Source organism: Pleurodeles waltl, chromosome 1_1 (genome assembly GCF_031143425.1).
Source record: "Pleurodeles waltl isolate 20211129_DDA chromosome 1_1, aPleWal1.hap1.20221129, whole genome shotgun sequence".
Lineage (NCBI taxonomy): Eukaryota > Metazoa > Chordata > Amphibia > Caudata > Salamandridae > Pleurodeles > Pleurodeles waltl.
Window position 1 is genome coordinate 407634790 of NC_090436.1, and position 18350 is coordinate 407653139.

Consider the following 18350-nt stretch of genomic DNA (forward strand, 5'->3'; position numbering starts at 1 on the left):
GCACTAAGGGCCTGATTCCAACTTTGGAGGACGGTGTTAAACCGTCCCAAAAGTGACGGATATACCACCTACCGTATTACGAGTTCCATAGGATATAATGGACTCGTAATACGGTAGGTGGTATATCCGCCACTTTTGGGCCGGTTTAACACCGTCCTCCAAAGTTGGAATCAGGCCCTAACTGTCTCTGGTGGTCATTAAACGTAGCTTCTCGCTTGCTACCCACCCTCCAGGGAATGTGCCAGGTCAGGCTCTGCTAATTTAGGCATGGTGCCCTGTGGTCCGAATCTGAGGGCATGCTTGGTCATGAGAGCAAATCAAGTTGCTGTGCAGAAGTTAGAGTAGAGGGCACTATACCATCTGAGCAGTGGCAGAGGTCAGACTGTGGTGTGTAGCTCATCTGCACCTTCGCAGTTCATATGTGCTGGTCCTGCCGGAGCACACAGAAGTTCCAGATCTCCTTTCCATGGTCGCGTTATCCTCATAGCCCCATTCTGCATCATACTCGTTTGAACTGTCTTTTCAGAAAAAGTTTCAGTTTCTGGTTGTTTCATAGGAGGCAGCAAGGACCTCGATTCTGCCAACCTAGTTAATATACATGTCGCAGCTAAGACCTTCGTATACAGAAAAGCATGTACCTGAAGGCAGTGCTTAAATCAATAACAATTTTAGCAATACTGAGGCCTGTGATTTGGAGGGGGGGGCACGCAAAAATTTAGACTGGCCGGGCCCTGCTGGGTTACCCCGTGGCTACGTCCTTGTCTTTTGGTGCACTAAGAAATCCCTGCCCCTGATGCCTTATATGTTCACTGTGTCCTCCTTCCCTTGACCTAGTGTTTGAATTATGTCTCTTCTACGTTGGTAAGTGCTCCCAGTATCCTTATTAGTTTGTATTCCTAATTGTTATATTGTTGTTTTCTTTGTTCATTTGCATTGTATTAGATATGTCTAGGGGGCCTCCTCGACGTCTGACTGTCTTCCATTCCTACATTGTTATTTCACACAATTTTATCTTGTTCACCATGGTTCAATCCTCTATGGCTCTTCACCATCTCTTCTTATCTTATCATTCTCTGTTCACTTTTCTATACCTTATCCATCTTGTCAATTCCTCCCTACCTTACTGCTCTTTCTTATATGATCTTTTTACTATGCCTATCCCCGTTATTGCCTCATAGGCTGTATTTGGGCTACAAATGGCTTTCTCATAAGCATCACATATATATTATTTTTCTTGCTGTGCATATGACAAGTAACCTTTACCTTGTTTCCTGGAATGTCAAGTGTTTGTGCAATACTACTAAAAAGCAAAGACTACTTACACCTTTATCCACATTAAAATGTCTAATTGCCCTTTTACAAGAAACCCACCTTCCAGATAAAGACCTTAGTACTCGAAAAGAGAATTGGGCGGGACATGCACTTTGCTCCTCTGCTAAACAAAATAAAAACGGTGTTGTTATTTTGTTTCAGAGGTCACTCCCTCTGGTTGTTGAGAATGAGGTGGGCGATGAGGATGACAGATGGCTGCATCTTATTAAAGATAGTACTCCAATATCCATTTTTAATACATATGGTTCTACTAATATAGATGTTAATTTTTGGGAACAAATTTAAAGTACGCTATCGTCATGTCAAAACATTAATTTTATTGTTGATGGGGCTTGTAATCAATCTATGGATCCCTTTAGAGACAAAAATTCTACTGCCAAATATGTAGCAAAAATAAAATACAAAAAACATTTAGAAATTCTATCCAGCCTAAGGGCTAATTGATGCTTGGAGGGCTTACAATCCGGATTCTATGGAGTACATTTTTTACTCTCCAGTTCACCATCCTAAATCAAGGATTAAAGACATTTTTATGACACATGATTTACTCTCCTTGTTAATTAATGCTGAAATTGGCTCTATCCTAATTTCTGATCACACACTTTCTACAGCTGACTTGAATCTGTTACCAGACGTTTCCTGGTCCAACAGATGGCTTTTCAATAACAGTTTATTAAGAGACACTATCTTTGTTAAACAATTTGAAATTGCCTCAAAGATTTTTTTGGATACTAATATCAATCCAGATACCTCTTTTTGTTTAGTTTAGGATGTTTTTAAAGCAATAGCTAGAGGATTTATTATGGATTATTTGCAACCAAAAAGAAAAAATCCCTTATGGAATCCTCACTTTTTCTTGCCTCTTTTGAACTTGAGAAGGAATACTATACTTCTAACAGAGACACTACATGAATACGTCTTGTTCAGGCCAAGTTAGATTTTAATAAAAGATCAGACGAGGGAGCATCTGGTGTACTGCAAAAAATAAATGCAAAATATTATGGTGGTCACAAAAACTTGTAAAATGCTAGCCAATTATTTCAAAGTCCGTTAACACAAATTTAAAACTGATACCATTAACAAAGAAAAATGTAACTAAGCATTTTAAAGATGCTGAAATCCTAAAATATTGTACAGATCTTTACCAGACACTATATACCCACCAGAACATTCCACATCTGATGATGCATTAAATGCACTCTTTGACTCGATTCCAAAACACAAAGCTCAGCTATCTGATCTTTCTTCCTTAGATAATAACATCTCCATCACTGAAATAAAGGCAGCCGTCACCAGTTGCGGCTCACAGGAGGGAAAGGAGCAGCGCGGGGAGGGAACGAAAAAAATAAATAATATATTTTTTTTTATGTACCTTTCTCGCCGCGCCATTCCGATCCGCTCCTCTGGCTGCCAAAAGTTGCAGGCACAGGCTCCTAGTCTGCCCTGCGGCCAATCCTAACACTGCTTTCATGCTGCTGGCATAGCGGAGGAGCTGCCCTTGGCTGTTGCCAAATTACCTAAAAAAAAGGGCCTGATTACAACCTTGGCAGACGGGATACTCCGTCACAAATGTAACAGATATCACACCTGCAGTTTTACAAGTTCCATAGGCTATAATGAAACTTATAATACAGCGGGCGGGATATCCGTCACCTTTGTGAAAGTGTATCCCATCCACCAAGGTCGTAATCAGGCCCAAAGCCCTTGGTACTGATGTTTTTTCAGTTGAATTCTACTCACTTTTTTTTTTTTACATATTTTCTTACCTCATTTATTATCTTTATTCCATTTTTTCCTTTCTACTAACAAAGCCAGCGTTAATTGATTCCAAACATAGACAATGATTTAGCTCTTTGCAATAATTATAGGTCCATGTCCCTTATTAACTCGTATTGTAAAAATAAAAATAGAAATCTGGTTTTACGTATTAACAGTTTTATTATGACTTTAATTGGAATCGAAAAAATCTGGTTTTGTGAAAGGCAGATATATGGCAGATAATTCTAGAGCTTTTTTGGACATTATACATTTTTCATCGAGAAGTACCACCCCTGAAGGTGACATAATATTGGATGTGGAAAAGGCTTTTCACAGAGTTGATTGGAGATTTTTGAAACAAGCTTTAAAATGGCATATCTTTGGACCGAGAATATTAAAATACATCAGCCTATTATATGCTTCTCCAAAAACCTCCATTTATGTCAATGGAATCGAATTCTCACATTTTCCCTTACTTAGAGGCACATAACAGGGATGTCTTCTGTCACCGTTACTGTTCAAACCTTTTTAGAGACGTTTCATCAGCCATCCTTCTTTCACAGCTTCAAGTATAAGGAAATATAAATTAAATTAATTGTGTATGCAGATGTTGTTCTTTATGTCTTTGACCCACAAACCTCTATTCCGGTTTTCTTTAGGTTATTAGCAAATTATTACACTCTTTCCAGTTATAATTTGAACATTGATAAGTCAGAAGTTCTGCTTTTTAATAAGTATTGTTTAAAAGAAATGTTTGCAAATTCTGGATTCTAAATGTATCAAATGTTTAGGAATTAAATATTCTGCCTCTATCACAGAAACAATCTGGATTATCTTGGCTGATGCTCATGATAACATCCTTAATATGTCAGATAATTTGTCATATTTATATTTACCATGGTGGGGCAGGTTAGACACAATCAAAATGATGATGCTACCTGTCATCATCTTCTAACTATCAATGCACCACGTGAAGCTCCTTCCGAAGTTTTTTAAACCAATTATTAGTTTGATCTGCAAATTTTTGTGGAATGGGCAGAAAGCTCGCATTTCATTACATACATTATGCAAATATAAAGCCTTGCATGGGGTAAATGTTCCTGACTTTTAGAAATATCACTCTGATTTTATTTTTAAACAAATCTTATCTCATTTGGGCAGGGATGAGGATACTTCTTTTACTGTCTGGTGCGAACTGGAAGATTCAATAACTTAAACTTTTTCTTTTACAACTGCAGCTCATATTTCCCATCCTCTAAAACATTTTTTATTGCCTACTATTAAGACTTTAATAAAACTAGCACACCCTATTCTCACCTGGTCGTTGTCACCTCTGCAGGCATTTTTGGAATCCTCTGTTTCAGTGGTTCTCAACCTTTTGACTTCTGGGGACCCCCACTTTGTCGGACCCCCACTGAATCATAATTGGAATCTGGGGACCCTCCACTGAGTCATTACTGAAAGCTTGTGACCTAATCTGTTAATATTTTTTAATTTTCTAAGCAATCGCGGACCCCCTGAGAAGGCTTTGCAGACCCCCAGGGTTCCCCGGACCACAGGTTGGGAACCACTGCTCTATTTGGTACAACAAAATATTAAATTATCAATCTGGTTAATGTGGATAGATTGGGTTACTAAAGATACAGTTCAAGTTAAACAATTATTGTGAGGCACTGTTTTCCTTCTCTCGATTGAATTTCAGTGTAAGTGCGGTCTCACCTCCTTCTGTACACCCAAATATGACTTGTTGAAGTCAAAGATTTTACAGTATGTGTCCACTCTTAAAAATACTCACAATCCCACTCCTACCACACCTCACAATATTTTTAATTTTCCCTTGCAGTGAAGTTTCCTTGAATATATAAACATCTTGAACATATACCTCTCACCCACTCCAAATCTAAAGTGGAAATACAATGAGAAATTGATTTCAATTGTTCCTTTACACTACAAATATAATTTGGTCTAAAATTCATCACATTTCTTGCAAGGCTAGTATTACACACGCCTTTTATTATTTTTATACCAGGTTATTTTTAACTCCTACTTCCCTTCACAAATAACAACATAGATAACAGCAACACCTACTCTCATGCAGATTTTTTTTATTGTCCATCAATTAAAACCTTTTTGGCTGGCAGACTAGACTAAGATTTCAACTGTTTGTTCTATTACTCTTTCCTTTGACATCCTACATATTTTCCTGGGCAGTTCTCCCCAGATATGGATTGGCAATCATAAAGTGGGTTAATTGGTAGACTTACTCATCACCCATTGCTTTACAATTGTATTGATGGTCAGCTGCATATTGTTTCTTCAATACGGCTTGTTTATGATTTTCACACTCTTTCCTACTTTTCTGTTTCCCTTTTCTCTTCTCTCATTTCTCTTCTTTTCTTTTCTTTTATTTTCCCCAGCCCACATAACACAAAAGTTAGAATGCTAGTTCTTCGGAAGCATGTTACATATATTTAGCATGTTTTTCTCTATACATTGTATAATTATATTTCACTTACTGCTGTTTATTACATTCTACAGTATTGTTCTGTTTACAGTCGTTATATTGATTATCTATACATATGTTCACTATGATTTTCTCTTAGATTTAAGCATTTTCAAACTTAAAAAACACACACTAGCACCTCTTTTGCTTTTTTATTGTACTGAAATAAAAGATGGCAAAACTACCAAGTTAGAAGGCACAAATGTAATCAGTCTCACGAGGATAACGGATGAATTAGCCAAGCAGCAGTTAAAAACAATCTGACTTAAGGGTGGAACACAGATTTCAACACTAACTACTCACTCAGCTTTTTGACAAAATATTATGCAACTTTACAGTAATGTGAAAACAAGTTACATTTAAAGAATATTATAACATCAAAATAGATGTGAGAACCAAATACATAAAGGTCAGTGATGATGTTTTTATCAAGGTACAATGGTGGTCAGGAAGCCATGGTGAAGTGCAATGCACCTGAAGTTGAGAGCACGTGAAGACTGAGGCTTGACTGAGACTGAGTTGAATGAAAAGCAATGGCATAATACAGAAATGATGGTCAAGGTTCATTTCTGCATCGCTTTGAGCTCAAATGGCCCAGAAAGAGCATCCATGAGATATGCTGCTACTAATGTTCTCATTTTTACCAGCCTGGAACGTTTTCTTGTCAAGGAGACATATCATAAATCCACTAACATGTGCTCTGCAAGCTTTATTTGTTGCTCACCAACAGATTGACAGGCTCTACTGGGTGATAAGGGTTCGCCCAAAGTGGTACTCCTTTTAACAATGGTGGCTCCATACACACAACCAGGCATCAAGGAGATAAAGATAAACAGTTGGTGGCACTGAATAATAGTCATGGGGTACAGGCCATTCACTTGCAGTCTAGTAGGGACATAACCTATCAGCTTTAACAGTGTAAATCCATGTGTCTGTCATCAATCAATCAATCAATCAGGATTTATAAAACACAGCTAATCATCCGTTTTTTGTTGCGATGTCAGAGAAGAAGCGTCCTCCACTTTTGCTTCTGTAGATTAGGGTAGTATGGGCAAGTGAAATGGAGGCAGAGCATAGTCTTCTCGACAGTTGGTGGAAGTTAAGGTGGTAGATAATTACGTAAGTCCATGGTTGTGTAGAGCCATGTATGTGTGGGGCAGTAGCTTGGTTTGCCATCCCTTCTGTATGGGGAGGCGGTGGAGTTGCCTGAGGTCGGAAGTGATGTGGGTTCATCAGGGAAGGCCAAGGATGAGTCTGGCTGAGGCGTTCTGTATGGTCTGAAGTCTTGGTAGGAGGTTTGCAGTGATTCCTACGTAGAGGGCTTTGCCGTACTCCAGTCGGCTGGTGTTGAGGTGCGTCTCGTGTGTAGGGGTAGCGACTTGAAGATCCTACGTAGCATGCGCAAAGTGAGGAAGCAGGCAGAGGATACAGCGTTGATCGTGATTTCATGATGAACTTGTTGTCAATGATGATTCTGAGGGTTCTTGCGTTGTCAGAGGAGGTGGGTGTGGGTCCTAGGTCTGATGACCACCAGGAGTCGTTCTGTGTGTTGCTTGTCTGTGTTCACCTGCAGGAAGTTGTTATTCAGCCAGCCAGCAACTCTTTTCATGCATCTGTGGAAATTGGTTCTGGTGGTGGAGGGGTCGTCGGTGAGTGAGAGGATGAGTTGGGTGTCATCTGCGTAGGAAATTATGTTGAGGCAGTGGGATCTGATGATGGTGGCTAGAGGGGTCATATATGCATTGAAAAGCATTGGGGCTGAGCAATGAGTCCTGGGGGACACAACAGGTGATCTCATTGGGTTTGGAGGTGAAAGGTGGGAGGTGGATCCTCTGGGTTCTTCCGGAGGAAGGAGGTGAGTCATCTGAGCATGTCCCCTTAGATTCTGATGTAGTGGAGTCTTTCAATCAGTATGTGGTGGGATACAGTGATGAAGGCTGCTGAGAGGTCGAGAAGCATCGAAGCTGCTGTTTCTCCTCAGTCCAGGAGGGTTTGGATGTCGTTGGTGGCTGTAATCACAGCAGTTTTGGTGCTGTGATTGCTGCTGAAGCCGGACTGGGAGGCATTAAGTAGATGCTTCTGCAGTACCTTTGCTGGGAATGGGAGCAGGGAGATTGGCTGGTAGTTTTTGGGTTCACTGCGTTTGGCAGAGGGGCTTTTGAGCCTCCTGAATATACATGACTGCAAATTGTGAGCTTGAGCAGTGCTTGGATCCAGAAGAGGAAGGGTACCCTTGGGCTGTGGTCTGCCCTTTATGTATTCAGCTTCTAAGATTATGCGGTGCTTCATAATGATAGTCAGTGCTACTGTCTCCCTATCACTCGATGTTCCTGTGTGCTGCTCCTTTTATTTTCCCCTCCATGCAGACGCCATGGGAAAAAACAAGTGTATGTGCTTAGCTCTTAAATCAAAGCCAATGACTGGAGCAAGGATATCTATCCTTTCGTGCTCCACTAATCTGGATCAAGATGTTTCCAGCAGGTCAGCCAGAGGCCAAGGTAGAGTAACACTTAAACAGACTGTGGAAAAGGGTGTAGCCAGAATTTGAAGAAAGAGGTGTTTACCTTCCCTCCTCTGCCAGAGAATCCAGGTCCTTTTAAAAGCATGGTTGAAAAGAGGTTGTTTGTTTCAAATTTGCAATTTAAGAGTGATTTGTCTGGCAGCTGGTTTCCATGAGACTGCGGCACACCTGAAGGAAATGCACTGTGTAATGACTGGCTCCTGCCAATACTTTGGTGTCAACTGGGTGGCCAGATGGTTGAATGCCAACTGATCTTGTAGTGGACCTAAGGTTCCTCTTGTGTGTATATGGATTATCGTGTATGTGTGTTCACTCTTCAACTCTGGCCTTTGACTGCTTTTTTACTACATTATAACAATTTATCATTGCCTTGCTTATGTTGTTTTGTATTATGGTAGTGTGCTTTTCATTCATCTATCCAATGTGTTGTTTATAAGCCTAGTGTTGTACAGGTATACAGGATTGTAACGATTCCTGTGAATTTATTTCCAACAATACATCAATATCACAAAGACGCCGTCTCATCGTCCTCCTGTAGCAATACTACAAATAGGACCACATGGTCTTTCTAAAAGTGATAAGAGCAGTATTTTTAACAGGGCGTTATGTCTCGAAAAACAGGCACACCGATAATACAGCCATCCTGCCACTCTGGGCTGCCTGGGCTACAGGCAGCACACCCTTGGCAAACAGGTGTGTGCTTACTGTATTCCACCTCTCAGACTGGCAGCCCTGTTAGCTGCTAATTCTTCATAACAGAGACTCAGTAAGAAAGGAAAAAAAGCAATACCATGTTATTGACATTTAGGCGGTCATTCTGACCCTGGCGGTCAAAGACCGCCAGGGCGGAGGACCGCGGGAGCACCGCCGACAGGCCGGCAGTGCTCCAATGGGGATTCCGACCGCGGCGGTAAAGCCGCGGTCGGACCGGCAACACTGGCGGGCTCCCGCCAGTGTACCGCCGCCCCATTGAATCCTCCAAGGCGGCGCAGCTTGCTGCGCCGCCGAGGGGATTCCGACCCCCCCTACCGCCATCCAGATCCCGGCGGTCCGACCGCCGGGATCCGGATGGCGGTAGGGGGGGGTCGCGGGGCCCCTGGGGGCCCCTGCAGTGCCCATGCCACTGGCATGGGCATTGCAGGGGCCCCCGTAAGAGGGCCCCTAAATGTATTTCACTGTCTGCTGCGCAGACAGTGAAATACGCGACGGGTGCAACTGCACCCGTCGCACAGCTTCCACTCCGCCGGCTCGATTCCGAGCCGGCTTCATCGTGGAAGCCTCTTTCCCGCTGGGCTGGCGGGCGGTCAGGGCGACCGCCCGCCAGCCCAGCGGGAAAGTCAGAATTACCGCCGCGGTCTTTCGACCGCGGAACGGTAACCTGACGGCGGGACTTTGGCGGGCGGCCTCCGCCGCCCGCCAAGGTCAGAATGAGGGCCTTAGTATGTTTAAATTCTTAGATTTTTATATTGTCACAACTGTGATATTTGCTACCAATATTCTGCATATGTTCTGTTGTAGATTGTCTCTAAAAAGGCATTTAATAATAATTGCTAGATACATTATGGGCCTCATTACGACCTTGGCGGCCAGCGGTAAGCTGGTAGTAACCCCGCCAACAGACTGGTCGTGTTCCGCCAACTATTATGACCGTGGCGCAATAGCCACGGCCATACCGCCGGCCCCTCCACTATACCGCCAGGCTTTTGCCTGACGGTCATAATCCCCAGGGCAGCGGTGCAAGCACCACTGCCCTGGGGATTATGAGTCCCCGACCGCCAGCCTGGCCACTGCGGTAAACACTGCCATGGAAAGGCTGGCGGTAAGGGGGACTTGGGGTGACCCTGGGGGCCCCTGCACTGCCCATGCACTTGGCATGGGCAGTGCAGGGGCCCCCAGGCATAGCCCCATCGCGCATTTCACTGCCCGAAATTCGGCCAGTGAAATGCGCGATGGGTGCTACTGCACCGCTGCACATCAGCATTGCCGCCGGCTCTATTACGAGCCGGAAGCAATGTTGATGTGACTTTTCCGCTGGGCCAGCGGAAAAGTCGAATTAGGGAGCCAGAAATACCGCCAGCACTAGCAGTATTCTTGCGCCCGCTGCCTCGGCGGTCTTCTGAGAAGACCGCCGAAGTTGTAATGAGGGCCTATATGCTTTACAGGCAGAAGCTGAGATTTCACACAAAACAAAGCTCCGCTGTCTGCTAGATACACTGGTTTGACCCCACAATGATATATGTATAGTAGAGCGAGCCCCAAGGTAAATACCTGCAATATGCATTTTCATTTGTGCAAGGTAGCGTTATCGAGTGCATTAGGAAAATTGCATGGAATATTTAAAATGGACCAGCGGTCGTTTTTAAGAGCTTCATTCAAGGCACTTCTATGAAATTGCATTATGCAATGAAAGGATGAAAAGTTGCAAATGCTTCATTCAACAGCAGTTAGTAGATGTATTAGCTCTTAGTGGAAACTAAAGCTCTCTCATATCTAAGAGACTTCATCTACACTTTTGGGGACGAACAGAACAGTGTACTCATTTGTTAAACATGCCTTTACATTTAATGGGTTTGAAGGCTTACCTTATCCAGAGTGTTTAAATGTTGCAGTTGCAGATCTTTAACAAGATACCGCATGATGGCATCATTTTTGTTCTGTGCTGCAAAGTGTAAGGCGTTCATTCCATCCTAAGGAGAAACACATACAAAAATGAGATCTGCTCATATAAAATAATGGAGGTAGGGACTTAAAATAAACTCTGTAGCAAATAATGTTAAATTCAAATAAATTATAGTAATAATTAAAAAATAATTATAACTTAATGTTTAAAAAATATCGAAAAATAACATAGCTTTTAGTTTATTTTAACATATTTTAATAATGTTTTTAAATGAAAAAATATGTAACATTAATTTGTCTTATTTTAGGAGGGACTTTTTTATTTTTACACTTCATAAAAATGACATTAATTTAATAGTTTTAAAATAATAAAGGAGTAGTCACAAACAACACTGATAAGACTACTAAGGAAGACTAGTGTTGCTTAACTTACTCCTGCTCTTTTTTTGGCTGTAGTATCTCACACTTGTAAATTTATTCTACACTTTCAAATAATTTTACACTTAGATTTTCTGAATAGCTCAACGCAGTAAAGTTACTCAAAGTGTAACAAGTTTACTAGCAGTAACTCTACATGTGTAGATTTAACTTAGGACTGATGAGTGGTATAACGCTCTATATTCAACACAAGTTCATAGCACTGTAGTTCATTTGTAAACTTCCACGAATTAGATAATAATAGCACGTGCCCAATCTATTGTGAGCTTTGATCAAATGTTGCAGTTAAAAACGTGCAAAAACAACAGATGATGGATGGGAAATGCCAGGCCAGGTCCTCCCTGAACCAGAAACAAGCATCCTGGGACCAGTACACTTTCCACTCTTACCTGCTAAACCCGTATCACTCAAAATCGACAACACTTGATTCAAAATTAAATCATGCGTAACCTTATCCTTTCCAAATACTAAGATATTGCCTTGAAATACTCTTGCCCCATTTACATTGGCCAACAATTTTGTCATTTCCATTTGAATCACGGCTGACGCACAAGCGAACCCCAAAGGCATTCTCTTGTATTGTAAAGCCACTTCAGTAGTTATGAAGGAAGTAAAATGCTTCAAATCCTCCTCCAGTTCAATCTGGTGATACGCACTGGGCAAATCAATTGTTGAAAAAACAATTGCATGACTCACAGATGATAACAATTCCTGTAAATTGGGTAATGGAAAGGTGTACACTCAGATAGCTTCATTCAAACATCTTATATCTATAAATAAACGTAACTCTCCATTAGCCTTACAGTATATATGATATCACAATGGGTGTCATTCAATCTGAGCTCCAGTTCAATTATGTCCTCTTCACCTAATTCCTTCAACATGTCCTTAAGTTTGGATCTATAGTTCATTGGCACATTACGCAATTTCTGTCTCACTGGACTCATGTTTTCTTGCAGTGTAATTTTGTGTTTAAACGCCTTCAGTTTTTCCAAGGACACATCAAGAAATTTCTCCTTAAGATCTTCATACTCTGCTTCTTCTCCCCTTAATTTTTGCACTGCATAAATTTGAGTATTCCTACTAGGGTCTAATTTAATTCCTAGCTCATTAATGTGAATCCATCCCAATATAAATTCACCTTTTTCAGCAACATACAATTTCCTATAACATTTCTTGTAGCTAAATTCAATGTATACATATGCAAACCCACCATAGGTATTTTGTGACCTGTATACCTTCCCGGACATACTGCCTTCCCTGCCTGGCCATAACGTATCAAACATAACTTTACTCATGATGTTATACCAATAGCCTGAGTCTGCCATAACAATTACCATACACCCATCGTCATTTAGTTTACACATTGGCAATTTCACAGTCATACCTTAACACAACATGTTCCTTCCTCCTGTACACTTAATACTACACTTCGTATAATTCCTTCCACCTCCCCAACCTCACCGTCTCATATATAGTTTACTTTTTTCTTTAGTCCTTTGCAAATTCTGCTAAAAGTACCTATTTTTTTTTCACAAACTACAAATTTTTCCTATAGCAGAACGCATTTTGGAGTTAGCCAAGTGTTCACTTAATCCACACCTATAGCACAATTTTGTACTAGTTTTCTTTGCATCCATTCTCTTTTCCTTCTCTTTACTTCCTTTCACTGATGTAATTAACTGATGGCATTAACCAATTCTGCTTTCCTGATGTTGGATTCCTTCCTTACAGTCTCACTACACTTTTCAGATACTTCAATGCTCCTAGCTGCTTTTAAAACAGTTTTCAAATTAAATTCACCACACAACCATAACTCCTGTATTTTTTTTTGTCTTCATGCGTAGTTGGTCTATAAAAACCTAGTCATTTGACATATTTTCAAACTTGCACGTAACAGCTAGACCTCTAAGCGACGCTACAAACCAATCAATAGATTTGTCTTCCTGTTGAACCCTGGAATAAAATGTAATACTTTCCAACACTACATGTATTTTCCTTCCATAGCGTTCATGTAATTGTTTTTTAGCAACTTAGTACACATCAATATCTCCTGGATTTTCTAGTGCTGGCAAATGTTTAAATTCTCTAGACCAACCACCCTAGTCTATGTTTCAACAAGGCTAAATACCATTGTAGTGAACATTCCTCCTCCAAGACTTCCACGTATGCCTCAAATAAGTCCACCAGCAATTCTCACTCAATAGGTGGTTCCCCAGGTTCAGACAAAAAGAATGGTGGAGGTTGTATCAAAACGACGCTCCAACAATAACATTACACTATTTGTAATGCCAAAAAGATGTTCGAATCACCATGACCTGCTTGCACAAGTCATAAGAATTACTGTAGTATCCATATGTGTATATTAGTTCAACCAACACTGATAGACTAGCTGGTTTTATGCAGTCAACAATAATAAAATGGTGAGTGGATCACCAACGATCCACTATGCAGTACAAACAAATTTCATAAAATTGCCTTTTGATTACAACATATTATGACCATTGCAAGTGCACAATAATGAATTAAAGGTGAGCGGATCAACGTGAAGAAGTTATCCACTCAAATCAAATTGACTTGTTATGCTGTGGTATAGAATTTAAAGGTGTGCATATCACTGTGGAGTAAATTGCCACAATACACTAAATTTTACGCCAATGTTGTGCTGTGGTAAAGAATTTAAAGGTGAGCATATCACAGTGAAGTAAATCGCCGCAATGCGCTTAATTTTATCCCAAATGAATAGACATGGTGTGCTGATCACCGTTTCCGCACCAGCAGCCAAAATGGCCACTGCATCACATACTGACATTATAGCCTGATTCAAAATGGCTGCCCTTGTTAATGTCATGAGCAGCAATATTAAACTCCATGACCCTCCACATATATGCAACTCTGACTGTAATGCCCACTGCCTGACAACGAGTTCCCATAAAAGCTGGCACATCAAAAGTCACACCTCTCACCACCCACATGCAGTGCTTAGGTGCCTGACAAGCTTCACTGCTTTTCACAGATCCAGTGCCGGTATCCTCCAGTAATAAGTAGAAAGGGAACGGAACACCGCTCTCGTGAACAGGGTGAACTTCGTGGGAACCTATACACACACAAGGAACAACATTCGGAAGCGGTGGAAAGACCTAGGGGGGAAGGTGCATGCGGTGGCCTTGAGACACCAAGCTGCCAACATGAAGACTGGCGGTGGACCCCCACCCCCACATTTGAGAGCATGAGAGGAGCAAGTCCTGGCAATCCTGCATACTGAGGGCCTCACAGGAGTCACTGGAGGGCTGGACACTGGTAAGACACCATTACTTCTCTACGACCACCGATACCTGCATGGCATGTCACCCCCTCACCCTGACTCCCTTCACCCCACTCCATCCCAAACAGTGAACCACCCCCATAACCACTTCAATTGTGTAGCCCTGCATGCCCTACTACTGCAAGCACACCTCTCCCACTTCTGCATGCACACACAACAGTAATGCATGGGCAGCATGTAGCACTACCAATCCCACAATCCACCATAATACACTAACCAAAGGTGGGAGGACAACACCAAACCCATAGGGAAAGCCAGAAATGGTGAATAAATGACAGACAATTACTGTAACAAATCTCATACATGTCCACAGGTGCCCCAGCCAATGTCAGCGGCGACCATGTGCCACAGCAACCCAGTCCTCCACCAGAAGATGCCCTCAGTGATGACGGCAACTCTAGATGTCCCGATCTGGATGATCTCCCTGGCCCATCTGGGACCACTGGTCAGTCGAATTCCACATCCCACGCCCAGTCTACCACAGGGTCCCCCATCTGACTCCAACACCACAGCAGCCTCCCAACGTCCCCAAACCTCTATCCCCAGGACGTCGATCAATTGTATGCCCACCTGTACAGGGATCTGAGTAGACACCACACAGGCAAGATGATGAAGGTCCTGGTGTTAGTAGGAGTGGGCACACCATTCAGGGGACAGAAGCACAAGGTGCCAGGGCCAGTGGGAGGTTAGCTGTGCGCCAGGGGGAGGCCCTGCCCAGGGATCCGACTGCATCGGAGGCACTCATACATGTCCTGGGGGCCTACCAACAATCCCAGGACAGGATGGGCCAGGTGATTACCATCTTGCAGGAGAACCAGTGGCTGCAGGGGGTACACCACCAGGAGATCATGCAGCAGTTGCAGGGCTTAAATGCCAACATGGCTTTCATTGCAGGAGTGCTGGGTGACATGGCCAACACGATGTGTGAGTATAGAGCACAACAACATATGTTGCAGCTAGTGGACAGGAGGACCTGCCACATCACTGAAAGGCCATCAGCACCCCTCTCCTTGCAGAAAGTGAACCACTCCACAAATGTTCCCTGCGACCCAGATAGAGACCAGAGACTGTTGCCAAGACCAAAACCACCACCAGGAAATGAGCCCCTCCTGAATGTGTTCCTCGTGTGCCACTGAGACACCTTGTTCACTTTAGACTGCCATTGCTCCTTTGCCTATGGCCCCATGGATACTGGACCTGTCCTACAAACCAACTGGGCCACTACACTGAAGGTTTTGTCCACCATCACCCCACTCTATTGCACTATCCCTTCCTTTTTGTCATTTCAATAAACACCCTTGAACACAACTGAAGTGTATGTGCTTTATCATACAACAATACGCAATGTCTTGACCGGCATTATCCTGTGCAAATGTCCTGTAATGTGTGAATCCATCCAACAAATGTGTGTAAGCAGGTGGTAGTCCTCACATCAGTACACAGTTGCGACCACACCAACATCTGCAAAAAAGGAAAGCATAAGTGACAGTCAATATATAAGTAAAGGTAGTAGAGCAACATGAGTCCCTGTAACATAACAGCCTACATTCAGCTGGTCACTTCTACTCAGTAATTTGCACAGCAATGCCTCCAAACACCATAAGTGAGGAGATACAACCCATTTAGGCCCTCACATAAAATGCCACAGTAGTAGTAATGCCATGTTGTCAGCATGCCAATCCCTCCTCTGCACCACCTAGTCTGGGCCACACTGTCAGGGACATTGAAGTCAAAGAGCAGTTGTGGAAGACCATTGTAAGTCACGTGACATTCCTAGTAACATATGCTAAGTACTGCATGAGAGGAGGACATAGTTTGCAGTGTGCATGTATCTGGGAAAGCGAAACTACTGACACATTGCTTAGGCAGAATAAGCCTGTTCACAGTCACCATATCACTGGCACGACTGACTACAGATGGAACAGTGTTAGGTCACATAATGCACACATTTGTGCTTGGCACAACACAGCAGCCACACAACACTTAACTGTAATGGAGGTAGGAACAGAAGTACAGTCTTACCTGAGTGTCAGTGGAAGTACTGCTGTATCAGATGAGTCCTGTTGTCCAAATCCTCCTACTCCTCATCCTCATCACTGTCTTCAGTGTCCTCTGCTGTCAAAGGTGCATTGTCTCCCCCCCTCCTGCAGGAAGGGCACATGGCATCTGAGGGCCAAATTGTGCAGCATGCAGCAAGCCACCACTATCTGGCATACCTTCTTAGTGGTGTAAAGTAGGGATCCACCAGTTACATGGAGGCACTGGAACCTGGCTTTCAGTAGCCCAAATGTACATTCAATAACCCTCCTGGTACCCCCAAGTGCTTCACTGTACCAATTTTCTGCCCCTGTCCTCGGATTCCTCACTGGTGTCAACAGCCAGGACAGGTTTGGGTAGCCAGAGTCACCTGGAAGTAGTGAGGGACATACATTACTCATGTACAATGGCACAGAGTACAACTTCAGGTGGCATACAGTGACATACATTGAGTGAAGAATCAAGCTCACCTATGAACCACACTCTCTGTCTTTGTAGTCATGCCATCACCTGTGGAACGCTGCCATTCCATAAAACACATAGGCATCATGCACAGATCCAGGAAACTTGGCAGTGACGTGGGAGATGTATTGATCAACAAGGCACACCATCTGGACATTTATAGAGTGGTAACTCTTCCTATTCCTGTAGACCTGCTCATTTGTCCTGGGAGGGACCAAGGCAATATGGGTACCGTCAGTGGCTCCAATCACATGTGGTATGTGTCCCATGGGGTAGAATCCAGCCTTCACAGTGGGCAAATCTTCACTCTGGGGGAATGAGATGTAGCTGCAGATGTGTTTTAGCAAGGCAGCCAAAACTCTTTCAAGCACAGTTGAAAACATTGGCTGTGACATTCCTGCAGCAAAGGCCACAGTCACCTGGAAGAAACCACTTCCCAGGAAGTGGAGCACTGACAGTGCCTGTACAGCAGGGAGTATTGCTGTAGTGCTACGGATAGCAGGAATCAGATCTGGCTCCAATTGTTGACACAGCTCAGTAATTGTGGCCCTGTCCAGACGATAGGTCATAATGATGTGCCGTTCCTCCAGTGTAGCCAAGTCCACTAGGGGTCAGTACACGGGTGCTTGCCTCCTCCTCCTCCCCAGTGGTAGGTATCTAGGTAAACCAAACATGAGATGTGTGTGACTACAGGAAGGATGGACACACAATATCACAGTACACAGAGCAGTCACATCCGACTACACCAACAAGATTGTAAAGTGGACTGGTGCCCTCTACATGCAAACAGACTTCCTCAAATATACCAATACTTTTCATTGGCCATTGTGTCTCACAGATGTAGTCGGAGTCATGTGTCGTGATTAGTATCATCCCATTATAAATGTCCTGTCAACTACTCTTCTGCCAGCAGTGAACTGGTATGAGATCTCATTTGAGTGCCAGAGTCTACAAGCGAGCCAAACTATGTAGCGGACTGAAATTGTCTTGATGTGTACCATTGGTACACACATTAAATTGTCTGCCATGAGTACCAGCATTAGGAATTGACAACCACCTGTCCTGTATGCAGGGACAGGTGGACGTGACCTCACTCCACTGGCGTTTGGCATCATGGCGGAAGGCGGTCTGCACCACTGTGCAACTCCTCATTGGTTAACATGGAGGGCCATGGAGCACAGGAATCAAACAGGGCGTGACCGCCATTTTCTCTGTCCCACTTCACTTGACTCAACAGATCAATAACTCCACTGCGTGTGCTGCTGTGTCCCGTGTCTGGAACCCGCAATGGCCCATGCTACAGGGTAAAGGGCCCCAGCCTTCACATCAGAGGAGTTGGAGAAGCTTGTGGATGG

The 18350-nt window shown here is 43.1% G+C and overlaps 1 protein-coding gene across 1 annotated transcript in view; it reads right to left on the minus strand.

Annotated features, from left to right (window-relative positions):
- ANKDD1B (ankyrin repeat and death domain containing 1B) overlaps window positions 1-18350 on the minus strand; it is a 516198-nt gene that overhangs the window by 344177 nt on the left and 153671 nt on the right. Inside the window, exon 5 of the mRNA XM_069223721.1 lies at window positions 10697-10801. Coding sequence (XP_069079822.1) covers window positions 10697-10801 — 105 coding nt within the window. The remainder of the gene's footprint in view (window positions 1-10696; window positions 10802-18350) is intronic.